Source organism: Peromyscus eremicus, chromosome X (assembly GCF_949786415.1).
Source record: "Peromyscus eremicus chromosome X, PerEre_H2_v1, whole genome shotgun sequence".
In the NCBI taxonomy this organism is placed as follows: domain Eukaryota; kingdom Metazoa; phylum Chordata; class Mammalia; order Rodentia; family Cricetidae; genus Peromyscus; species Peromyscus eremicus.
In genome coordinates, this window is record NC_081439.1 from 77,692,354 (window position 1) to 77,719,701 (window position 27,348).

A 27,348-nucleotide genomic window follows, 5' to 3' on the forward strand; every position below is an offset into this window, starting at 1 on the left:
TGTTAAATACTTCTCCCAATAGTCAGAGAGCTCCATGACAATAAAGTACATTTTGTAGTACTAGGTTGCTGGTTCTTAATGACTTTAAGTAGACTTTTAACAGTTAGCTCAAACGGTTTCTTCTTCAGGAAGGTGCTCTTGAGCCCCTGACATGTACTGTATGGGTTCTCTGTCACCTATTTTTGTTTCATGATGCAATTCTTTTCGCCTGTTTCTTCCAGTAGCCTAAAGGGCAGAAATTAGGTCAGCTTTAGCCTTCCAATATAAATCGCTTTTTATACCATCTGGCATAAAAATGTTTGCTAAACAGATTATTGAGCAATGTTTAAACTTAGTCTCTCGCTTTGATCCATACCCACATATCTTCTACAGGAAGTATGTGAAAATGTTAGCCATACCACTCATTATCTTTCTGTAGCACCTACTATTTTTTACTCAGTATTCAGGTGGGGTGACATTTAGAGAAACTCAATTGTGTATGTGTGTAATGAATCAAATTCAAAATATACACCAAATTCGAAGTTAAGCATGATGTTTAAGAAAGCAAATGTATCTTGGAGCTTCTGTCCATTGTATCTGAGAGCATGTATTCCCATGCTGCCATCCTTGGGTAGCTAGCTACTTCAGGAACATAGATTGTAACACAAATCTTAAAAGGTCTTAAAATAAAAACCTGGAGCCAGATATTGGGGTGAAAACTGAAAGATCAGAGAAGCAGAACAAGCCATAGCCAACCTTACCTTGCCAACTCCTCAGCCGATCCTGTTTCCACAAATCCTCAGACTGAAAGCCTCTGAGTTCTCACCCCTGAGGGTCTCAGTAGAACTGCTCAAAAGCCTCTGGTTCCTGGTCCTCATGCCTTATATACCTTTCTGCTTCCTGCCATCACTTCCTGGGATTAAAGGCACATGTCCTTCTCAAGCAAAGATATGAGATCTCAAGTGCTGGGATTAAAGGTGTGTGCCACCATGCCTGGCTCTGTTCCCAGTGTGGCCTTGAACTCACAGAGATCCAGACAGATCTCTGCCTCCCAAGTGATACGATTAAAGGCATGTGTGCCACCATTGTCTGTCCTCTATGTCTCATCTAGTGGCTGTTCTGTTCTCTGACCCCTAGATAAGTTTATTAGGGTACACAATATATCAACCATAATAGATATCCTGCCCATATGATTAAAATGGAACTTAATGATAAGGACAAAGCTGGGGTTTGCTGTCTTTAGGGATCCAGAATCATTTTGCTTTATTGTTCAAGTTATTTGCATCATCACACTCACATAATGGTGAAATTTTTCCTAATAAATGCTCAATATATTTTTCTGATACAAATTCATTTCAGCATAACTAACTTCAAATTGAATTGCAGAAGGCCAAAAGGACTCACAGCCCAAAGTTATCTTCGTCATTAACAGTCATGGACATGTTTATGGACTTGATGTTTAAGCTTATATTACAAGTGGCTTCCCCAACACTTGGTCCCTAATTCTGTGATGGTTTGGTGGTTCCTTCAAACCCTGCTTTTGTAAGGGCCTCTTTGGAAAAGATTGGGGAAATCTAGTTCCTGAGGATGAAATAGTAGGGATAGCAGCACATGGGCTGAGGACTATGTATGCTGCTCGCTGGTGCTGCATGAAAACACCAAGAGTTGTCTAGAGATTTATCTTTTAAACAAAGCTTTGACACACAAGATCTTATTTACTCTTCACAACAACCCTAAACCTAAACTAGCTTGGGCAATCGAAGATAAAACTCAATTCAATAGTAAACTGTAAAGAGATAGATGCTTTGGATAAAGAGCTTAATATCACCCTAAGGATTACTTGGTGAGGGACTGGTGGCTTTAACCACTAACAGCCTGGGAAGAAAGCAATGACTGTATTTCTTTGGCCACAATGCAATCATGGCAACAGAAGCACCCACTCTTTCCACTTTGACCCATACAATCTGTCTAGGCAATTAATCAGAACTCCCAGTGGTTTTCCTACACGTTGCCAGTTGCCTTGCTAATTAAACCTTCCCACAGAGTGTAGCAATAGCACACCCCCTGAGGGCCCTCTGACTAAGGAAGGTGCATTGACCAACATTAGTGAAAGCTGAGACTCAGGCCTTGTCAGTAAAATGCACAGGAGAATCCTCCTCACTCAGTTTCCCTATCTCTAAAATGGGCTCTCCTTTATGCGTCTAGACTAGTTCCCTTCCATTTGGTACTAGGCCATCAGGAAGTGAAATCAGTGCTTAACCACAGCAGAATGTCCTCTGTTAGGCTCCAGTCGCCACTCCGGGCATGCTCAGTAGCCCGACCGGCTTAGCACCAGGAGTAGGAAGAGGCTTTCAGCGCCCGCCTGGGCGACCGACAGCGGGCACTTTGATGAATCACGTGTGTTGAGGCCGTCTTAAAGAGATAGGCACCTACTTTTCCTCCACCCTAAACACCGCCCTGAGGGCGGAGGCGACCGTGGTGATTGCAGCTGCTTAGGGGCAGGGCTTGCCCCAGCGCTTAGTGGTAGCACCGGCGTGGTTGCGTCGGGGTTGCCTGGGATTGGGGCGACCCGGGGGGGCCTGGGAGCGGCGTTTGGCGGGCAACCCTCTCTGTCCGTGGACGCGGGACATCCGGAGCGCTCCGAGGGGCTTTTGCCCTTGAGGAGACGTAGGGTTCCCGGGCGGCAGGTGACAGGGCCAGAGAAAGATGGAGCAGCTCGGGGCGGCGGCGTCGGGAGCTGGAGGCGGCGGCGAGGAACCCGGCGTGGGCCGGAGCAACAAGCGGAGCGCGGGGAACCGGGCCGCCAACGAAGAAGAAACGAAAAACAAACCCAAATTGGTAAGTGCTCCCGCAACCCCAGCCGGCCTTGGGGACTCGAGAGCCCCGGGTCGTCCTGCTGTGGAACATGCGGGGGACCCAGGTCCCCCTCCCAGCTGTAACCGCGGGCTCGCCGCGCAACTCGGGGAACGGAGACGGCGTGGGGGCGGAAGAGCACCCCTTCTCCACTTAACCCGGCCCTCTCCCGTGTCAGCTCGTGGAGAAGAAAGGCCCCACCCCGACTTGGGGACACCCCGCGTCTCGTCCTAGAGTACTGGGTAGGGCTGTTTGTCTAACTTGTGGGCGCAAACCTTCTTTGCGGGATTCCATTTCCCTCCCACCTCTTGTCAGTTGCTGTTTGGCCTCTTAACACTTGGGGTCCGGGGCAGGGGAACCTGCCTCCTCTCCGTTTCGAACACATTGGAGCCCACTCTTAGCCACATAAATCAAGACAAGCACGACATAGGTTCCCCGTTCCTCGACTTTGCCAGAAATTTCAAGGAAGAGGAGCCTGCGTGCGTTCCCCCCACCATGTGCTCTCCCAAGAAACATTTCTTTGGAAGCGTGTGGCTTGAGGGGAGCGTGGGAGTTGGAGGCTAGGCAAGGTACTCCACCCCCGACTATCCCGACACAGTGTTTTCACTTGGTTGAGAATGCTCAAAAGCAGTTATGTACCCCTTAAGTGTCTGACAGTGTGAACCAGTGGTAGTAGTTCATTTCCTGCTAAAAGGCAAGAAATCTAAGGGGCCTGGTATTGGGTTGGGAAATACTGGGGTTTCTTCAACTCATCAGTTGAAAGGGTTCCTCTTTTTTAAACTTTCTAATTTCAGTGGAATGTGGAGAAAGGGGTTTTCAGCACAGATTCAGCAGATAAACTTTTCAGCCTCTCATGAGCCTTTTGAACAGAAGATTCCTACTCCACATCCCAAGCACAAACCACATGTTGCATGTCTATATTTCAGCTGTAAGCAACAACTTGATTATAACAGAAGAGAGGGTGAGACTGTGACATGCAACTCAAACCATTTCCTGTGGCATCTGGCCATTTGGTCTGGACTTGCACTTCTCTTTTGGCTCCTATTCGCTTTCCTATTACAGACTGTCGATGTGGGAAAACTGGGGTCAAACATTAAGACATATGAAGGCTTCCATTATGTGGGAAAGGACTTGAGCTAGATTAATATTACAAATTTTAAATTCCTCAGTTCCATACAAACCTGAGACAGATCTAGAAATTACTTGCTAATGTGTCCTATTACCCCAGCATTTACAAATAAAGAAACTGAGTCACAGCTTTTGACTTGTCTGTATGATCTATCACAGTTATAATGGGTACCTGCACGATAATGAATTTGAGAAAACAGGTCTGTGTGAATTGCTAGAGTTGAATGTATGTATTTAAAGTTTTTTTTTTTTTTTGTTTTCGTTTTTTGTTTTTTTGAGACAGGGTATTTCTATATAGTCCTGGCTGTTCTGGAACTTGCTGTGTAGTAGACTAGGCTGAGTTTGAACTCACAAAGATCCTCCTACCTGGGCCTCCTGAGTATGTGAGCCACCACACCCAACCAAGTAGTCAAAATTTTAATGATGTGACTTTGAAATTTACCAGTTTGTGGTAAAAGAGTGATCTTACTTCTGTCTTCCCCACACCTGCCCCAGTACAAACTACTCTGATCAGTAGTAAAAAGTTTAATTAAAAATAAAAGTTAAGGTATAGTTTCCATTAGTAGTTTTATACATCTAGTAAGAATCTCCCACTTTTAAGGATACTAAAGGAAAAACATTTATCTCTATTAGTAAGAACACCTTGGTACTATTCTCCTACTCTTTGGCTGTTTGTCCTGTTTCATGTTTTATGTTTCATTTGATTTGACAAGGTGATTGGATGATTATGAGATAGTATCACTTTCCGTTCCTAGCTAACTTCACTGTTCCATGGTGAACATAGCTTGATGCAGTAGATCAAGTATTGGAGCCAGAGCATAAAACTGACATGAATTTTCCTTTTTCCCCATCAAGTGTATTTTTTGAGCTTTACATAATTTCTATAAGCCAACATATAAAACTAATAAAAAACAGGAATGCAGTAGGACACATATGAAGAAAAACAATGTGACCAAACAATATAATTTGGTAAACTTTTTAGGAAAGCGTTCACCTGATGTTCTTTTTTTTTCTACTTGTAGAGTTTATTTATTTATTTTTTTAAAGTTTTTTTTTTTCATTTTACATACCAATCCCAGTTCCCCATCCCTCCCCTTCTCCCCACTCCTCCCCCCCACCTCCTCCCACCCCACCCCCATCCACTCCTCAGAGAGGGTAAGGCCTCCCTTGGGGAGTCAACAAAGTCTGGCATACTAAGTTGAGGCAATACAAAGCCCCTCACCTCCATGTCAAGGCTGAGCAAGGTATCCCACCAAAGGGAATGTGTTCCAAAAAGCCGTTTTATGCACCCAGGAGAAGTCCTGTTCCCACTGCCAGGGGCTCCCCAAACAGATCTAGCCACATAACTCACCCACATTCAGAGGGCCTAGTTAGGTCCTATCACCTGAGATTCTTAACTTAAAGTTTCGCAAGTATAAGACTTTAGACTAAATTTTAAAACACTAATGCTATATATTATGTATCACTATAATAAACTGCCAATTATGAGTGTCTGTAAAGGAGTTCTGTATGCTTATAAAACAGCCATATAGCAATAGAAATTATTTATCTGGGTTATTGTGCTGTTAGGGGTTCAAAACTCTTCAAATTATGTGAAAAAAATTGGATATGTTGATTTTTCTGGGTTTCATGCCTTTTAAGTTTTTTTATTTTTTTATTTTTTGCAAGCATCTGTGACTTGTGGAAAGAAAAAGAACCATTGCAGTTCAAAAGACAGCAAAGGTGGTGACAGTGGGGGAATTGAGGACTCTGCTGAAGGGAGAAGAATGCTGCTGGGCTAACAAGTTTAGATCACAGTATCTATACACTGTTCAGCCATGATGGAAGTCTCTGCCACGTTAAAAAATTAACTGGATCACTGTAGTCTAATGGGTTTTTAAACTATACGACTTGTGATGCAGTTGTATTCATTTAGTTGCTCCTGGATTTGGAAAAATGAATATAGGGTATTTTTTTTAATAGGCAAAGTGACAGTTATTTATGTCCTCAGCTTATTGATGGCTATTAGTAAGAACTTTTTCACAGTGGCCATTCAGAACAGTGATGATTTCTGTTTAAGGTTGTGTGAGTGAAATTTTAGCAGAATTCACTTCAGTTTTTTTTTTTCAGATATGTATCCTTATAATGACCACCCCTCCATCCATCCACCCACCCATCCATCCACCCACCCATCCATCCATCCATCCATCCATCCATCCATCCATCCATCCATCCATCTATTACGGGAGGCAGTTCTTTCAATAACTCAACACATTTTAAATAATATGTTAATATTAGAGTTTTGAATTTTATATAACTTTCTGGTTAGGCCCAGATTGTAACATTGCTATTAAACAGCACGACTCTTAGATTGATTAGTAATTTGGTGTCAACCATGGCTTGTATTTTGTTAAACTGAATAGGAGAGAAAATGAGCTAGAGAAGTGAAAGGGAATAGCTCTATCTTGTATCTCACATATTTAAAGCAATGATTTAAACATTAAGAGAATGTAATGTTGGAGCTAGACAGATAGTTCAGTTGGTAAAGTGCTTGCATGCAAGCATGAGGAGCTGAATTTGTTGTCCAGCAATCTAGTATAAAGCCTGGTCTGCTGGCGCACATTTGTTATTCCAGTGCTGGAGGTAGGAGGAGACAGGCCAAGTGAGCCTAGCCTAACCAAAGGGGTCCCATATTCCTTTGAAAGAGATTGTCTCAAAAAAAGGAAGTGCCTTCTGATGAATGGCCCCCAACATTGACTTCTGGCTTCTAAAAATATATGTGTATACATGCAAACACACACACACACACACACACACACACACACACACACACACGAGAGCCAGAGTGAGGGGGCATTTAAAGTTTATCTAATACCTCCATTTTCCATTACAAGGTGATGGATATAGAGTAGCGTGACACTATTTGAAATTTTTGTATCTTTATTTTCTGCCTATATAATTTCTGAAGCTGTTGCTTTGGTTTTTTTTTTGACAGTGAAATTAAGTTAATAACTTTTTCTGATAGGTGGGAGAAGTAGATTGAAGCCAGGATTTGGATGTTAGCTGTTAACTAAAAGTTAATTATAATTGCACACTAATATTCTGGTTACCATGTAATGGATTTTTTGGCTAGTGTTTTTTTTTTTTTTTTTTTACAATTGATGAATTTTGTTTTGATTTTTAAATAATAAGTTCTGAGCTTAATGGTTTTATGTACAGAATTTTTTTTTTACCAAGTGCTTACCATAACTTCTAGGTTTGGTGAAATGAAATTGTTCATAGTTAGGCCAGGCATAATGGTGCATACTTGTATTTCCAGCATTCTTGAAGTAGGAACATCTCACATTTGAGGCCAGCCTGGGCTATAGAGTGAGAACTTGTCTTTAAAAAAAATTCCTAGTCCAGTGAAGCAGAGAGAGGACTTAATTATATGGGAGTATTTTAAAAATGTCACAGAGGGGCATTTCAGTCAAATTGTATTTCTTTTCTTTTCTTTTTTTTTTTTTTTTTTGTTTTTTTGAGACAGAGTTTCTCTGTGTAACGCCCTGGCTGTCCTAGAACTTACTGTGTAGACAAGGTTGGCCTCAAACCTACAGAGATCCGCTTGCCTCCTGAGCACCGGAATTAAAGGCATATGCCACCATTGCCCGGCGGATTTTTTTTTTTTTCTAGGCAGGGTTCTTTTTCTAGCCCTGGTTGTCCTGGAACTTGCTCTGTAGACCAGGCTGGTCTCTAACTCAGAGATCCACCTGCCTCTGCCTCCCAAGTGCTGGGATTAAAGATGTGCACCACCACTGTCCAGCCAAATTGGATTTTTTTTTTTTTTTTTTTTTGGTTTTTCGAGACAGGGTTTCTCTGTGTAGCTTTGCGCCTCTCCTGGAACTCACTTGGTAGCCTCTAACTCACAGAGATCCGCCTGGCTCTGCCTCCCGAGTGCTGGGATTAAAGGCGTGCGCCACCACCGCCCGGCCCAAATTGGATTTTTGAAACCATATCTTTATGTATTAAGGTGTAGGGCAGGCTTTCCTGAGTGCTGTAGCTGGGGCAGTGCTGGAGCGCTCACTCTGGTGGTGAGAATGGGGGAGAGCTGGTGAGCTTAGCAACCCTGCAACCATCCAGGCCCAGAACCAGGGTTATGAGTTGGCCCACCCCAACATCCACCCCATCTGTGATCTAGAGTCTGAAAGGGCTGGACCTGCAGATCCAAACCTGCAGGATCTCTATGACACTGGGCAGCAACAGGATATCCAGAGAAGTCCTTCCCAGTGATGGCCCAGTATTGATAAGTGTAGCAGAAGCCAGAAGTCTCAAACCAGACCAATGACTCATTGCAGTGAACACTTGAAAGTAAAGATATATGGACTAAAGGGTTTATTGTGTGACTCACCGGGCCACACTGCAGCTTCCGCAACGAGATTTTTTTCTTTTCCTCTTTCTTTTTTTTTTTCTTTTCTCTTAAATTTTATTTTATTTTAGTTTTTGGAGGGGGAGGTTTCAAGGGCAGAGGGCAGATATGAAAGGGTGGGGAGATGAATGTGATCAAGATGCATGTTGTGAAAGACAAAAAGAATCAATAAAAAGTTAAAAAAAGAGAAAGGTTTATAGTAGAAGACATGTGCACCAAGGCTTGAATAGGGCTTCGATTGAAGGTTGTGGAGATACATTCTAGATAAAAATGACAACATATACTAAGGTAGTAGATAGAGAAATATGCTAATAAAGAATGTTTAACTAGATATGAGTGGCTGAAACAAAAAAAATGGCAGAAACAAAAAAAGTTATATTTATTAGTGGATCTGGCCTCAAAGGGATGGGCTCCAGGTCACAACAGATCTTTGTGTCTCATGTTAGAATTTCAAATTTTTCCCCCGAAAGTCAGAGTAAGTTGTTGGAGAGATTAAAATGAGCGAGTTCCCTGATTAGATATGTCTTTCAGAAAGAAGTTGAGACCTGTAGAGAATTTCCTGGAATGGGATGCTGGAATGGAGGGAGGAAGGCCAGTCAGAAGAAACAGAGTAGCATAGTGGAGTTTGCCATTTAGAGTCCTGGATTCCAGTTGCTGCTCATGTATGTCCTGAACCCGAATTTCTTCATTCCTATAATTCCCATTTCCTCTCCCTCCTGACACCACCATGAGTATTCTCACCAAATTGGAAGCGTCTTTCTTGTTTGTCTTTAAAGAATCACACTGCTCTTATGGCCCAGCTCCTTGCTCCCTTTCTTCCTTTAAACCTTCACTGGTTATTTTATCTTACGGAGGAAGAAGGCTCTTTCTTCTGAGCATTTAGCTGTCATGAGTTTCAGTTTTATGTACTGATCTTGCTTTACAGAGATTTTAAAGTGCTTCTGGGCATGGCTGTTCTTTTGTTTATTCTTGTAAACCAGCCAATGATTATTAGCTAGGGATTTTTGTCTCTATAGGTCAGATATGTTGGGAGATTGGGAGTTGCATTGTGGAAAAGAGACTTAACAACAACAACAAACTAAACAAAAACAAAAAATAAAAGTACAAGAAAGTACAAGTGGTAGTTCTGTTTTTTTTTTTGTTGTTTGTTTTTTTTGAGATGGGTTTTCATTTATTCCAGGGTGGCCTTGAACTCCCTATGTAGTTCAGGATGATCTTGAACTTCTTATACTTCTGCATCTACTTCAAATGCTGAGATTACATACTTGCATGCTGTATCTGGTTTATGTGGTGCTGAGGACTCAACCCAGGGCTTCATATATGCTAGGCAAGCATGCTGTCAACTGAGCCACATTCCCAGCCCCAAACTGTCATCTTTTATATGCTATATTTTTTGTTTGTGTGTACATGTGTATATATCAAATTAACTTTCCTGTCCATTATTCTGTTTCTTTTTGGGTTTGCTTGAGATCCTTGTCTGATTTTGAACTTATTATGTAGCTCCTGAGGCTGGCCAATGCCAGATCCTGTTTCCCTCCATATCCCAAGTGCATGGATTATGGCTTGAGCCTACATGTCTGGTTCTTCTGTCTTTTCTTTGAGTTAGAAGTTCAAATAACCTCTTCAGGGTCATGAGAAACTCCCTCCTCCCCTTGTTTGTTTAGATTCTTCTGATGTCAGAGCCAGAACTCCCATGCAGAGAGATGATACTGACATTACCAAGTACCAAGTAACAGTTTGCTGTTATTCCTAGGAGGCTTCAGAATAGTCTAAAAATGATATGGACTGTAGAGTCAAAAATTCTTGGTTCCAGTGTCCTTTCTGTCTTTTATTTGCTTGTGATCTTTGATGTGCATTAATACCAGGAATTTCAGTTCTTTGATTAACGTCTGCCAGTCAGAGATATGGTTTCCTGCCCAAAATGCTTGTTTGATTTTTGAGACAGGGCCTTGCAATTCTGTTGCCCAAGCTATCTTTTAACTCCTGACCTCAGGTGATCCTCTTGTCACAGTCCCCTCAGTAGCTGGAACTACAAAAGCATGCCACCTTTTCTGTCTGATTTTCCAGACAAGGTAGCTTAGATAAAATACAGTAAACATTAAGTACACATTTAGGAAATTCTATAATGTTATAGCAATATATATTGCTGTTTGCCTCTTATATCACCTGAATCAAATGTGATTATGGAATTGGGGCATAGCTCCATGGTAGAGTGCTTGCCTGGCATTCATGAGGACCTGGGCTCAATCCCCATTTTTAGGAAAAATAAGTGTTTGTGGTTGTTGAATTTCATGTCTGTTTTGCAGTTTGAAATCCCTAATGTTGTTATTGTATAAAGTGCCATAATCAGGTGTTTGTTGATTGATTCCTTGTTCTCCTCTCCAATTCCCTTTGTTTTTGTAGCATTATACATTCTGTCCTTTTATTAATCATCCTTTCTTCTTAGTGATTGTAGATGTGAGCTTAACTTTTGCTCAATTTTTTTTTTACTATTTATTTATTTTAGATTCATTTATTTTATTTTGTATGAGTGTTTTTGCTTGCATGTGTGTGTGTGCACCATGTATGTACCTGGTGTGTGTACAGGTCTCAAAAGAGGGTATCAAGTCCCCTGGAACTGGAGTTTCTTAGGGTTTTTAAGCCACCATGTGGGTGCTGGGAAACAAACTTTTGTCTTTGCAAGAGCAATAAGTGCTTCCAACCACTGAGCCATCTCTCTAGCCCACACTCTAAATTTTTAAAGAACATGTCTACTGTTTTCTTTGAATTGATCAATTTCAGGCATTTAAAATTTTTAAGAAAATATTCAGTAGATATGTATGACATTCTGTCTTGTCAAGGAGCTTAGAGATCTTGTACAGAGAAGGAAACTGAGTCATTCAGGTGTTATGGGGACTGACTTAGAGAAGTTTAAAAGCTATCACGTCTATTGTGGAAGTTATCTATAGCACTGAGTCATGCTTCAGGGACTCTTAAAAGTAGAAAGTTATTCAATCTGTCACTTCTTTTGTTCCTTTTTGAACAATTTATAATTATAATCCTCCTTAGATTTCACTGTAAGTACTAAGAACTTTGCCAGTAGCAACATGTCATTTAAGTGGAATCTTACTCATTTCTAACGCAATGTCAAACAACACTGTAAATACCAGCATGCTCTGAAAATAGTATATAATAATATATGCTAATTTATATGAATCAGCACATCTGATTAATGTATTACTGGGTAGCCTTAGCACTGAAATGGTTATTATTGAAGACACAGATTTCTCTCATTCCCAGTTCCTTCTGCCAGATTTGGGGTGTGTGTTATATTATTTTTTTCTGAAGATAGAAAAGGCTAAGATGATGGTTAAGTGACATAAAAACATTGCTATGATCTTGCAACCAAACTTGGCTTCATATGGGCGATACCCATGCTCACAATTGGTGCATGTAAAAGTTGATATATATTTTCACATGGTTTATTGTGAAACTCAGGAGTAGGAAGAAATGTGTTCTCTCTAAGTTAAAACTTATTACCCCATCAGGCTGAATCTGATTTACTATCAAATGATACACTTTGACCGTAGTTTTAAACAGAATCTTAACCGAATCTGGATACTTGCTTTGTGTGAGGTGGCCTGGAGAAGAAGATATTGGTGCCTTTTTTGTGTGACGTAATGTAGAAAACACAATTTTTAACTCATCACCATTTGCGCTCTCTTTGGTTTAGTGAAGATTTTACTGAATTGCTCTGGGAAGAGGGTGTTCCATTGCTACCAAAAACATGAGTAAACTGGCCTCCCATTTCTATTGTTTGGTCTCTACAAAGTGGTGCCTGTCATAAGTGGGAAGCTTCTAATTGATTCAGACAGCCTAGGTACAACTCAGACACAGCATTAGGAAGACATTACTCACAAATGGCCATTGACTCAGTCACTAGTAATTATGATGCTCACCTAAGGGACAGGAGGATTTGATTACAGTCCTTTATTTTTGAGACAGGGTATCGTATAGCTCAATGTGGCTTCAAACTTTCTATGTAGTTGAGGGTAACTCTGAACTTCTTATTCTCCTGCCTCTGCCTCCTGAATGCTGGGATTACTGGCATGTGCCACTGATGCTCAATTTATGAGACATTAGAAATTAAGCCTATGCTTCATGCATGGTAGGCAAATACTTGAGCTACCACCTCAGCCCACAATCTTTTTTAAAAAAGGTATTTTTTTGTACTGTGATAGCTGTCAACAGATAGCCATATGTTTTGATAAATGTCCATTCAACGTTGATTCTTAATGTACTCCTAATTAGTTGGTCTCTTTATCAAGAGAAAAGTAAAATTAAGTTGAAACATTTTAAAACATTGCAAAAATACTAAAAAGAGAATATAATATGACCTACCATTTATCTATTGCCCATATACAGTAGTTAGTTCTCTAGAATTTCTAAATTTACTTTATCTATCCTTTGTTTTTCCCTTGCTAGAGAATTTTAGTTCATACTCCAGATATCATGTCATTTGACTCCTACAGACTTCAGTGTGCATCTCTAAAAATTACTGAGTTCTTAAAAACAATCACTCTGCCACTGTCACATCTTTATAAAATAGTAATGCAATCCTTATCGTCCAATGTTCAACCCATAATCAAGTATCCTCAATTACCTCAAAAATAATTAGATTTTTAATCAAATATATGTGTAATTACTGTATATAGCACCAAACTCCTTAGATAAATATAGCTTTAAATAATGTTAAAATCTTGTTAAAAGTTACTCTACATAAATATCAGTCTAAGTTAGATTCACATTTGTCTGTAATTCTGTGAAAGTATCTATGAGAGTTATCTGTTTAAGTGTGGGTAGATTGGAATAGCTACTCTGTACCATAGAAAATAGACCAAATTTAGACTTCTGACTTCACTTTCTTCATTTGGTGACTTGAGAAGTGAAGTGGAGTTTATGTGGAAGAATTTTCCTGCCAGAGAAGTGCTATAGATAGCTGGGCAAATGGGAAAATACTCTAGAATTCTATGCATATAGAAGATGCACAGAATTCTCTGACACATACATACACACAATAACATGTTTAGGCTACTGCCTGTATTTTTGTTTGTTTGTTTGTTTTTGAGACAGAGTTTTCTCTGCGTGGCCCTGGCTGTTCTGGAACTCACACTGTAGACCAGGCTGGCCTGGAACTCACAGAGATCTGTCTGCCTCTGCCTCCTGAGTGCTGGGATTAAAGGTGTGCACCAACACTGCCCAGATAACTACCTGCATTTTTAATTACCAAATAAATGCCAATTTGGCACTTCAGATAGCTTTCTTTGTTATTTAGCCATACTGACATACTCTAGATGTGTATCTAGTTGACTGGGTCAATGAACCTTTGTCAGAAACTCTGAATTACCATCTTTTTCTTTTCTTTTTTCTTTTTCTTTTCTTCTTTTTTAAATATTTGGGGTTTTACTTGAGAATAAGGTTATATTAATGAGGTGATGGTGCTGCAGATGGGTAGAGTAGATCAACTTGGGCAAATGATCTAGATTCTCCACAGATTGTTTTAAGAAATTGTATAACCAGTATCCTTTAGATACCAGTTTGCTGCTGTTACAGTGTTGAAAGGCAATGGGTGTATAATTTCTCTAACTTTGTGAACTTTTAAATAATTTTAGTCTTGTAATCTATGTCTCCTCTTTACCTTCTTGACTGAGCAGTTACTGACCCAGTCAAGTGGGTGATTGTCTTCTAAACATGTAAATGAGTGATAATTGTTGGGGCTCCATAGACAGCTGGCATTTTCTTCTTTTGTTTTGCTTAAGGGAAGGAAGGTTATGGATGTGTTGTTTTATGTGCTTTGAAATTAATCACTGGTAAAATCTTAAATGTTTAATAGCATATTATGTTGACCGGAGTTGTTTAGGAAGTTTTGTATGTAGATAGCAAGGCATTGTGTATTTATATCTTGACCTCTAATAACATGTATCGTATAATAGAGCAGTGTTATTACATAGGGTTGGGCCCTATACAAGGGTAGCAGACCATGGAGATCACACTATTTGTCAACATATGCCAAACACCAGACTCTATCTTCCTGGTGTATTTTTTCTACTTCACAAAAACATCTCATATGGGTTGAGTGATGCATTAAAAACCAAAATTATTTCATTTTTATACTTGGAAGGAAATTCAGCAGGCATAGGGCATGGTTGAATGTATCATTTAGAGTAGGTGTTTTTTTTTTTTTTTGAAATTGTACTTGTGAGCTGCTAGATGTGGTACTAAGAACCAAACTTGGGTTCTCTGGAAGACTAGTAAGTTGTCTTAACAGCTGAGCCACTTCCCCAGTCTTTTAGACTATGTATGTCATTTGTCACTCATTTTAAATAAGCATATTATGTGTATATCTGTGTTATATATTGTCTTATACTTGACTGCTTTGGTTCTGAATTCTGAAATCCTCACATATGGATGACCATGTCCTTGAGGGCCTAGGCTCAAGGTTTAACTAAGGCTTTGCTCTTTATGTACTCCTCACAGTAGTTTTCTTGACATTGTTTTTTCAAAGAACTTTACATAGTCACGGATCATATGGATAAGACTGTACTTTTTCAAGTTTGCACTGTAACTTGAACGTATTTTCATTTACATCACCCATGATACAAGGCGAGAACATACAGAATGTTAAGATGGGATTGACAGAGACAGAGCTTCTTATAATATGCTCTGCAGTCTGGTTCCTTTCATTTTGAAATCAATGTTTTCCAGAAGATCAGTGTGTGTATATAAAACATTTGTGAGTGAAAGTAGCCTTTCTTAGGTTGCCCTCACAAATAGTTTGTCATTGGCACTGTGGTGGCTTACATTTCTCCCCCTTTGGTTGAATAGCTAATGGTCTTTAAATGGAAGAATAACTTTACTATGTCAAGAAAAAAAAAAAAAAGGCCTGGATTTTATCCATGTTGGGCGGCTCAGATTTTTAATGTATTTGTTTTACTAAAGCAGAGTATACCTATGTTCTGTGATCTCTAAACTCTTACACTTTTCCAGTATAGCCTATAGTTGCTTTATCAAACTGTTTTCAGATGCTCTTGTGAGATCCAAACCCTTCATTTTTATATAAGCCGAGTTGACCTGAGACTACATCCTAAATTTCAAATAGTTGTGCCTCTATATCAAATGAAATGAGGCTTTAGTTTTAACTGAAAGTAGGGATTGTACAGGGCTGTAAGCCCAGTTTTGTACACTTGTCCTTCTAGTTCTGTTCCAGTTAATTATGGATCAAGATATATTATTGTATTACATTGCAGATCCTGGCTTTTAACTCCCTCCTTCCCTTAAAATAATGTTATCACTTGAATGTTTCTAGTACTGAAGATCATATTCCTCCTCATGTTTATTAGTTTTTTTGAAGACTGTCTATGTAGAAGATTGTCATTGAATGTTAAATCAGTTGTTGAGTGTGTCAGATATTCCTGTAACAGCATTTCCCATTCATACCCATCACCAACTATGTTGCCATGAACTAGTGGAAACTCCAGTTTTTTAGTCTTAACACACAGTACAAGTTTTCAAGACCTTGGATTGTATTTTATAGGATCTAAAAGTATTTCCTATTCTATTCAGAGTTGATATGATTTAACTAGGCTATTTATGGCATCTTATTGTTTAAAAGAATTTGTTTCTGGCTATCTGAGGAGATTTCTTAGAAATGAACTAACTTTATAGGCATATCATTTTTTAAAATATTTTTAGCTGTCAGTTTGTTCTGTACAACAAAGGGGTCAAAATAGATTTGCATGAGCTTCATTCAGTTTCTACATATTAAAAATCAAAGGTTATTAAGAACTGTAATGAATCTGCCTTAACATAAATACATCATATCCATATTTTAGTTAGATTGAAAGTGGGAATTATGAAAGATCACTGTTTAGGCTGAATATTAAAAACTGAATATGCCATCTAACTTTATAGTTTTTTTTCTAGAATCCGAGTTATTCTAGTCCAGTGAAGGCTATAGAAACACTCTTTTATCCATATATTTCCCTCTTGGGAGTGTTAACTTCATGCTAGGATATGCTAGGCATTGAGTCATTTCTGTAGTTCATTAATCAAATACTCAGGCTATCCAGAGATAATTCAGTGCCTCTGGTTGCTTTTCTGGGTTCATTGCATGTATTTGTGAAGAGCCATACAAAGAGGGCTAGGGGAGTGATTCATGAGTTTCATGAGGAGAAACTTTCATGCCTATCATATGTGTTGGGTGGCTCACAACTGTCTATAAACCCAGAAATTCAGTGTCTTCTCCTGGCCTCTTTGAGCATCTGCACTCATGTGCACCTACCACCCCCATGTTTATAATTAAAAATAAATCTTTAAGAATCATACAACATGTGGGATTTTATACTACGTACCCACTGTTCCCATTCCACAGATGATTACAGAACACCTAAGACTTCTAGGTCAGAGACAAAGAATACTAGCATTGAAAAAGTAATAGCAACATGTCAACACAGTACTCAAGTTCACCATAATGTGAAATCCCATAGGGTAGGCTTGGATGATGGTACAGGAAGTTAGTTGTGCTATAGCAGAGGAACACTTGAGGGATTTGTCACTTTAATAGTGACAAGCACACAGCCTGGTCTTTGCTGGGATTGGGAGATGTTACCTCATTCTGAAAATTACTTGCTACAAACAAAGCCCTGGGAAATAGCCTGTATAAAATCCCGGCAGCACTTTTCAGTCTTGACATACACAGCAGTAATGTACAAGGATGTTCTAGGATTGATGGTGGATTGTCTCCCTCTGAATATTAACACATTTCATCCTGACAGACATCATTTTGTAGAGAACAAGAAAGGCTCAGAGCAGCTAAGTAATTTGCCTGAGAATCTGCAATAGTGAACTTGGCATTTAGGACCAATGTGATTATAAAAATCTATTTTAACCCATCATTTTTCTATACTGCCTAAGAGCCCAAACCTTGGGGTTGCTCTAAATTAACCAGAAGACCTGGTAGTCCCGTGGACTGGTGATGTTTTGGACCTGGCCTACATTTGCACTATGCTTATGTATAATTTAGAAGACAGAGTTCAGGGGCCGTTTGTTTCAATGTTACTGAAATATCCCAAGTTAAAATTCTTTGAATTGCTGCCATGAAATAGTGGGGAAGATATGTAACCATTTGCAAAATTGCCATGGGCTCAAGAGGGATATGACTGTGGATTTTAAGGCTACATGAACACAGTTCTTAAAAATAGCAGTCTTGGTAGTTTGACCTTTATTACATAATTTCCAAGTCACCTCAAGGCTTGCTGTGCTTTACTACTCTCGTTGATGGTGATACATTCCCTTTCTTTCTCTCCATTTGTACGTTAGTGCTTTCTAACAGAATACATGGCAAGTCCTATTGCATTCTTCACTCTTCCCTCCCCTCCCCATTCTCTGTTTGTTTGTGAACTTTTGTGTGAGGCAAAACTGCTTTGGAAAACTAATGCAGTCTCCTGTTACACAAGTACATGATATGCATTGTTTCTTGATTAGGGAAGTGCCAAGAACCACCTACCTTCTCCTGCTGCTTCCTGTGTCTGCTTTGCCTAAAGATTGGCTGCTATAAAAGTGTGGCATAGTCAGCCAAGTGTAATCTTTTTTTAATTAGTCTGCAGAAAGTGTTGTGACAAACAATTTTAGCATTGGGGTGTGCCTAGTAAGAGGCCTTAACTGTGGGCTTAAATGCCAAATAATTGAGAGTGCCTAATGTAGTTTGGGCTCTACTTCTCTCAGCTTTAAGCATCATCCCTCCAAAAAGAAAAAGGATGCCTTTAATTTTAAAAACTATAATAGGTAAATTATATCACGAATAGCTTACTGTATGCTTGGAGCCTGCAGTCAAGCTATTTCACACTTAGGATCACTATTAAAAATTAATCAGACATAATATTTATACATTTTTATGGGATATCCTACGGTAATTTGACAGTAATGTTAATGAGCTAAAATTTCCATATTGGTTCTTTTCATTGAACTTTTTATCATACTTGAAAGAGAAGGATAGACATGACAAGAGGGCTAGTTATTAAGCAGATGAAGAATTTTATTGTTTCTATTTTTCAACTTTTTCCATCCTTCAAAATCTATGTATAGTTACTTTTCCATTGCTGTGATAAAACACCATGACCAAGGCACTTTATAGAATAAAGAATTTATTTGGGCTTACGGTTCTAGGAAGATAAGAGTTGATCGTGGCAGGAAGGAATGACAGTAAGCATGTAGTCTGAAGCAGGAAGCTGGGAGCTCACATTCAAATGCAATCAGGAAGTAGAGAGCAAACTGGAAGAGGCATGAGGTTTTAACTTTCTAAGACCATCCCCAGTGACATACTTGCCCCATCAAAGCTATACTGTACCAAGCTTTCTCTTTTGGGCCACCAGCCAGCTCCCAAATTATGGCACAGAGACTTTTTATTAGTTATAAATGCTTGGCCTAGCTTAGACTCACTTCTGGCTAGCTTTTAAAACTTAAATTAACCTGTTTCTCTTTATCTGCCTTTTGTCTCGGGGCTTTATACCTTCCTTTGAAATTTCTGTATATCTTACTTTCACATACAGCTGCCTGGCTTCGTGCCCTGGGCATGTCCCTTTCATACTCTCCTTTCTTCTTCTTGCTGTGGATATTTCTCTGTATGCTGTGAATGTGTTGCTCTGATTTGGTTGAAAAATAAAATGCTGATTGGCTGATTGGAGTAGCCAGGCAGGAAGTATAGTATAGGCAGGATAAGCAGAGAGTAGAATTCTTGGAACAGGAAGGCAGTCAGGAGTCACCAGCCAGACACAGAGGAAGCAAGATGTAAAAGTACCAGTAAGCTATAAGCCACGTGGAAACTTGTAGATTAATAGATATAAGTACTAGATAGCAAGAAGCTTGCCACGGCCATACAGTTTGTAAGCAATATAAGTCTCTGTGTGTTTCCTTGGATCTGAGTGGCTGTGGGCCTGGATGGGACTGGAGAAAACTCCAGCTACATCTTCTCTTGTTCTTCTTTAGCCTAGATTTCTCCTCCTATTTATTTTCTCTGCCTTCCAGTCCTGCCTATCCTTTCTCTGCCTAACTATTGGGCATTCAACTCTTTACTAGACCAATCAGTTGCCAAGGTGAATCAAATGCAACACATCTTTACATCATTAACAAAGGCATCAGAAACATATGCAACACACTTTACACAGTTAAAGTAATATTCTACAGCATAATCAAATGTAACATATCTTTGCCTAGTTAAAATAATATTCCACAACACCATATTGCTGAAACTTCCCTAAATAGTGTGCCAAGTGTTCAAATGCTGGAGACTAGATATAGGGGAGGAGGGTGTGACGTGTAATATAATTCAGATCACCCACACCACGTTATTCCCAGTTGTTGATATTCTCCTTTTATTTTTGACTTCATAAAACCCAGAGAGGTTTAACTTGTATTAAGGACAAGTACTTAAGTAAGGTCACAGGATTCTTCTGTCTCCAAAAGTTTTACATTCACCCCCCTTTAGACCAGTGGTTCTCTGGGTGGGACAGTTTTAACTCCCAGGAAACATTTAGTATTTTCTGGAGACCTTTTTAGAGTTTAGAGTTGGGAGATGGTACTACTAGTATATAGTGTATAGAGGCCATGATGATGCTTTATATCCTACAGTTCATAGGATGTGTCCCCTACACAAAGAGGTACTCAACACAATATATTAAGGTTGAAACAGATTGCTAGGGCTGGAAGACCTTGCTTTAGATCTTCTGAATTTTTCTGTATTTAGTGTGGAAAAACTCCTGTTGGTACTCATTCTCCTTTTGCCATTTTGTCCTTTGCCCTGTATTGAGATAGGGTCAGATCATCCATGTTTTCAAGGAAGTATCAGTCATGTCATTGGCCCTCACAACTTGTATTTTTATCTTCTTCCTTCCTGCTAATACAAGCCTGCTGGACTGGACTGTTACCAACTTTGTGTTATGAATTGTACTTTTTATCGCTTATCACATTTCTGACAAATAAGGAAAATGTGTTCTCTTCTTAATGAGTTTAAAAGGTGATTTTCATTTTTCTTATTCCTTGAGTCATTGCCAGCTTTTGATGCTGCTCAGATTTAACTCCTCATCTGTATGGCTTTTATTTATGTATTTGAGATGTGGTCTTACCATGTAGCTCAGGGTTGCCTTGAACTCACAATCTTCCTGCTTTAGCACGTGTGCTAGGATTACTTGTATGTACAGCCACACCTGGTGACCTGTGTGTATTTTATATTTTTTGATATTGACTTCTCTGCTACCTTCTGCTTCTCAACTTGTTAACTTTTAAAGTCCTGGTCCTTCCTCCAGTTTCACAGATTTCTCACTGTTTGTTGTCTCTCCACACCAATTCAGGTAACAGTATGCCTCCCAAAATACCACCTACTTGTACCTGATGCCAAACTTCTACTGCCATCAACATCTCAGTTGGAGACTATACCACCGAGGAGCTGTGGTTTGGTTTGACTAAACACAGCTTAAAAAGGAAAATACTTTATGACAGTGTTTGTTTTAATATTTTTCTTTGTAAAAAAAAATGAAAATCAATTGTCCTGTCACATGGCATTTATCATGTTTACCTTTTCAAGTTGAGGGTTTACCCTTGCCTCACTTATCGGCAGACTGTATTTCTTTATTAGTAGTTACCGACTGACCTTTATGACTTCTGTTCCAGTTGAATCAAGGTTAACTTCCCTATTTGACCAATGAAAGTCATGGGCTACTTTGTACTCAACTCACCAGAACCAAGGGTATTTTGTATTTGAGAATAATATTAAGCGCCTAATTCTAATTATCGTTTTCTGTTTTTCCCTTTGTTTAATTGAAGCCACGTAATGCATCATGCCATCTATTTGCAATAACCTCTCCTTTTACACTCTTATTCTTTTCTTGTGAATTTTAAGTGTTTTTGATCCATTTCTTCATATAACCATTAAGCTGTTTTTACTTGCTTAAAGATGACATGATCTTTCTTTCAACATGATCTTTGCTTTCAACCTACAATTTCATTCTGCAGCACACACAGCCATACTAACCATGGTGCTCATTATATATGTATGCTACAATGTATAATCATTCTATGGACATCATCTCCTTGCTATGTATGAGACATCATGCTGTGGATATAAATGCAGTTAAAAACAGGTCTTACTCTTGAGAAGCTTGTGGCCTATTGTGAAAAGGATAGGTGACTATAAAATCATAAGTGCAATAATAAATATGTGTGAATAGAGTGCTATTTGGAGTGCCACATACTGTTTCTGATAGAGATAGGAGAGCCTCTTCAGATGGTATGCTTCTTGATCTGGGTCCTTGAGCATGAAGAGTAGCATGGTCAGATTTGCTGATCCTTGTCCCTAAACATCCAGTTTGTACGTATGCATGGTTAATTTTACTCCTGATGACTTGCTTAGGTAAGCTACTCAGTTGGAAGAATTCTACCTTTGAAATTCTTCTTGTTCAATAATTAATCAAATGTAATAAATGTTTTAGAGGAGCCCACCTCAGTATTAAGATAAGTAAGCATTATTAGGGCTAAGATAAGCAATTTCTGCCTGCAATGTATACAGAATTAGAAAATATGATGTTATAAACATGTGACACAGGATGGAGTGTGAAAAGTGCAGATACAGGGGTAAAGGTATTTGGGAACACAGATGAGTTTCACTTCAAATGGAATAGTAGGGAGGACTTCCTGGGAAGATAAGGATAAAAAGCTGTTTAAAAAGTACAGAGATTGTTTTTAACAGTGATAGAGTGAGGAAAAGCATTTCCTTTGTTGAGAACAGTATGTGTATCATAGTCAGCATTGGTTTATATATAGGAAGGCATTGTAGACTGGATGGCTTATGCACAACAGAATTTATTTTATCCAGCTCTGGAGCCTGGAAATCCTGGATCAAGGTGTCATCATGGCTAGGTTCTGGTGAGGGTCCTCTTGTGGATTACACACTGCTGCTTTCTTGTGGTAGCCTCACATGGCTGAGAGCTCAGTAATCTCTCAACCAATCCTTAATATCGTTCAAAGGCCCCAGATACTTTAATACCATTATATCAGAGGGACATTAGTTCAATCTGTGAATCTTCAGGAAACATTTTCAGCATACAAGGCAAAAGTACAAGGGAGCAACAAATGAGGGCATGTTTGAGGAACTATGGAGTTCATGGAGGCCTGGATATGTGTATGAGAGTAGCTGATTATCAATATGGGGAGACTGTGGCTCAACCATAGTGAACATCAGATGCTTACTCAAATAGTTTCCGTTTCTTCCTGTAATCTGGGTGGAATATTTGAGCAAGGGAGTAGGGGGAGTAGAGCTTACAATGTGATTGGAGCTGATTGGAGCTTATAATCAAACCTTACTCTAGAGTTTTGATAATTGGAAATATCATGAAGTCTAAACCCTTGTTAAAACTGTGTGGTAATTGCCTTGTTTGCAGTGTAAATATAGAGCATCCATTAATTTTGATACCCTTTGGAATGCTTTAATTTGACAGATTTGAACCTGTGAAATTAAATACGTACTGTAAATAGCATGCACTTTGATGACTTAGTTTTGTAGCAGTTTAATTGGCCCTTTCTCTCACCCCACACCTCTATAGATCTGTTCCTCTCAAGTTTATGTTGTTCTAAGTCAAGCTCTTGTCATTTGCCCCCTACAAACAGATACAGGCTTAAAGGTCATGTAACTTAGATTACAGGATTTGTGCTGTCAAATCAAATATGTAATGTATTGGCTGGATTACAGCCTTACAGTCTTTGAAATATTCCAAGAGAAGCTGCAAGATTTGTGACATATGTAATTGTGTAAATCTAGCTTCACTAAAGTACTTATGTTTTCGTGTGTGGACTACCTATCACAAAATAAGGTAACTTAGAAACAATTATGGCAAAGCAATCTTAGCATTGTCTTGAACTTAAATTAAGTCCCTATTTAAGGTAGTTTACTTCACCAGGTTAGTGAGACATTGTCAGCTTAGTTTTATTACTACAACTTTTAAGATAGGGTAATTAGCAATTCAGTTCTTATATGAATTTGAGATAAGAACCAGGTGAATAAAAATTGGTCCAATATTATATATATATATATATATATATATATATATATATATATATATGGGTTATCAAACCAATATGTGTTTATATCTAGTTCTTATACAAACCTACTTGTAACATGAGTCACATTAATTCTAGTTAAGATGGCTATTGGTTATATTGTTTTGAACATAAAACTTAAAGTGTGTATGTGTGTTTATATGTGCACAGATGTAAGGCTTTAGGATTTATCTGTTGTTTCCTTAAAAGTAAACTCTTTGATTTTTTAATTTTTAATGGGATGAATGGTTGTTTAATGTTTCAGTCTAGCTGAAAGCAAAGATGTATAGGCCAACGTTGCATTGAAAAATTATTCTTGATACAGAACTCATCTTGTGCTTGACAACTTTCTCATATGAGATTTGTGATTCTTGCTAAATCTCTTGTGAGCTTCCCAGGCACAAAGAATATTACTATAAACGAAGAGGACAGGAACTTCCTGAGTTATAAATACATAAAATACATAGCCATATGAAAGGCCCGTGTGGAGGGGCTCCCCTGGTATGTTGAGCCAAAAATACTGTTTGGACTGTTCTTCCTCCTCTTCTTACTGATGTTGCCTTGGGAATTGGAAGCCCAATCATGAGTCAGAGTAGTTTCTGTTTTGTTTCTTTCTCAGTGACACCCATATGTGGTGCCATGAATAATATACTTCTTAAGAATGCCTCTCCCAGGCCAGACCATATGACTTCATTACCACAGAATTAAGACTGACAGTCAGGAGCTTTTCCCATGCTAATGGCTTCTCCTCCTGTTTTGCTTACTAGGATGTGACACTTCTTCCAAACGAGAGCATTCCATACACATATGTATTAGAGCAGTTCAGTTTCCAAATGTTATCTTTAGCTTTTAAAGTTGGGAATGAGATACAGGTATTTGTTATGAAGAAATTGACAGTATTATACAGAGAATAAAAGTGTGAGTCAGCATTTGGTAAATGGCTTATGAATGGTTGGGATTTAGACACAGGAAAGATTAATAATATGAGACAAAATATGCTAGGAACTGAGTCACTGAGAACTTCTTCCTGTGTGTGTATGTGTGTGTGTGTGTGTGTGTGTGTGTGTGTGTGTGACATTCACACTTGCTAAGGTGAAAATATTCATCTAGAATTTAAAACAAAACCCTTAAGTCTTCAGGAAACCATGGATTTTAGTATGTGCAGTCTCAGAACATTCACATATATTGGGTTAAATAAAAGTTTAAGACATGGGTCTGTTTCGTTTTAAGAAAGTATATACTACCAGGATATAATAAGTTAGTAAACAAAATACAATTGATTTGTAGAACACTACCTTAAATTTTAGTGCTAATTATCACTATACTGTTGTTTTCTAATGTCCAGTACATTGAACAAAGCCATTTTAATAATCCTAATTGGACTCATATATTTCTTGATGTGTTTATGAATGAGCACTGTTGTTCAGAGTTTAAACAAGTTTAATACTGTTATATTTCTGTAGGAACATGTTGAATGAGAACCATGAAAGGATTTTCAAGACATTAGAAATAATAGTTTCCATTTCCCCAGCTTTCTTAATTCCTTTTAATCTAGATTTCTCTTAACGAATTTGTTAACAGTGGTATTTGAACTATTTTGCTTCTAAGTCACCAGGAAAACTAGCTAAAAATGTAGATTCTAGCGCAGCAATGGACCTAAGTGAATCAGAATTCAGTAGTGTGGGTTCCCAAGAATCTGCATTACTAAGCTGCCTAGGTGATTCTGTACTATACAGTGGGACTTCCACTTATGTCATATACAGCTTGCAAAATGGCAGTTCTGCAAGTCATTTTTAGCCCATAGATTTGTTCTGTTTGACTTTCAATGTTGACTTTTGAGTTTTGCAACCCTTAAGAATTGGGAGTTCACATACAAACCAAATTTCTAGGTTCTTTTGAGTCATCAGAGTATGTTTACAGTAATGGCTCCATGTTTCCTTATGGGTTGCTGTAATCCACTGTATCCAAATGAGTTCTGTGAGTGGACCATGTGCTCTAGAGTTTAACACACTCCCCACTCCCTACCCCTTACCCAGTATGTCAGCTTAGGTCAGTTATCTGATACTTATTTCTCTACAATTGACCCACATCACATATACTCAGAATTTTTATGCATTCCCAGTCTTCAGCTTCAGGATCCAGATATTTAAAAAAGTGAGGAGAAATGATTGGGAAAAGGTGGGATAGGTGGTTGGGAAGTAAGAGAAGTTAGAGTAGCAAAGGAATGAACAGCCAGTGCTGGGTACTGAGACCTTTGAAGGTGAAAAGGAAGAGGAGGATTTAGGAATGAACAGTCTTAGTGATTAACTTGGAGTGGGAACTGGATGAGAGATTGAATAACAGGTGCCTTATTCTGGACTGCCCCAGGGATGGACCTGACTCTGGCAGCAAGAGAATGAAGTCTCCCAGGAAAGTTGGGATAGGTGCTTTGGGCTCTCTGATGGAGAAACCACAGCACGCTGGAAACTCAGTATGTTTATTATATGTAATTGAAGAGATATGAGGGACTATTGCATACAGGAACAAGGAGGTGGGGTTATTATGTACAGTTAAGCAAGGAGGCAGGGTTTATACAACTGAATCAAGGCTGACAAGTTTAGCTAATCTTGGTGTGAGCAGTCTCTATAAGGGAACAGATTTCAGACCGTAAATATCTGAGGGGAGAAAGCTATGGTGGACACTTTCTGCTCACACTGTCAACATCTATACATGGACCAGAGGAAGGCTTTGCCATCACTCTGGGCCTCACCTCAGGGGTGGGAGAGGCTTTACCATTCCCATGGGTCTATGACTATGAGTTCCTTGACATGGCCCTGTCAATGTCAACAACACACACCCTTCAGCACTTCACTCATGTAGGGCTTTTTCTACTCCCTATAAGCAGGCATAGTGGAATGCAGGGAGATGAACACAGGACAGTTAGGTGACTGTGAGACATCACTGCTAGGTACTGAGATGTTGTTGCTATGGAGGGAAGATGCTCTCCTGTGTTCGAGAAGTTGATTCCTGGATGGAGTATCTCCTGGGGATATGTATAAATTGAAAAAGTATGCTCAAAAGCCTCTACTGTCCTTTCTTAATGTAAGCAGGAGAAAAAAATTATCTACTCAATTGTAGCTGGCAAGAATAGACAGAAAACAGTGTGCCCTCAACCTTAATCTAACTAGGGCAGAGATACATACAGAATCCCTGTGTAGAGGTGTTTTCGAATCCCTAGAGGACGTAAGATTTGTCTCCAAAGGGGTTACAGATTAGCGAAGATTGACACGTTGCAGTAGGACATCATAATGACACAGTGATTTAATAACAACAGCTTCTTCCTTGCCAATCTGAACTTTATCTTCTCTTTCCCTTTATCTTTTCTGCATTTCAAATTCTGCTCTGTGTGTATTCTTTAATCTGCAGACTCTGGGAGCATGCTGTATTGTAAGAAGTATTTGCCAGACATTTTTGTTTCTGTTTTTATCTGCAAGAAATTGTTTCTTTGGGAACATGTTCTGAATGGAGGTTGCTTTCCCAGGGTAGCGCCCCCTTTTTGAGTCCCACTTAATCTACATTGCAGATGAGCTGCTTTATTAATAGTATCAGACTGAGCTGTGGGAGCAGACATGTGCCATATGGTATAGGAACAAAGAAGAAAGCCCCTTCCTTTCTGCTAGGTTCTGGGCTGACCCTAAACTATATTTTGAAATGAGTACATATATCTTCGTGCTTCTCTAACTCTTTCTTCATACCCCCTTTCTGTATCATGGTGCTCTCTATTCAGAGGCTGTCCCTTGTGCTGTGACTCCCACCCCAGCAGCTTGCTACTTCTTCATTGTCCCCAATTAACTACCTATTTCTTCTTTCCAAACTTTTCATCTTTGTGCGCTAGCTTAACT

General features: G+C 39.1%; 1 protein-coding gene across 2 annotated transcripts in view; it reads left to right on the forward strand.

The window, feature by feature from the left end:
• Window positions 1–2,512: 2,512 nt before the first annotated feature.
• Window positions 2,513–27,348, forward strand: part of Diaph2 (diaphanous related formin 2) — a 752,478-nt gene continuing 727,642 nt past the window's right edge. For both annotated transcript variants that reach the window (XM_059251575.1, XM_059251574.1), the window contains exon 1: window positions 2,513–2,817. In XM_059251575.1, the coding sequence (XP_059107558.1) occupies window positions 2,686–2,817 (132 nt within the window). In that variant the 5' untranslated portion in view covers window positions 2,513–2,685. The remainder of the gene's footprint in view (window positions 2,818–27,348) is intronic.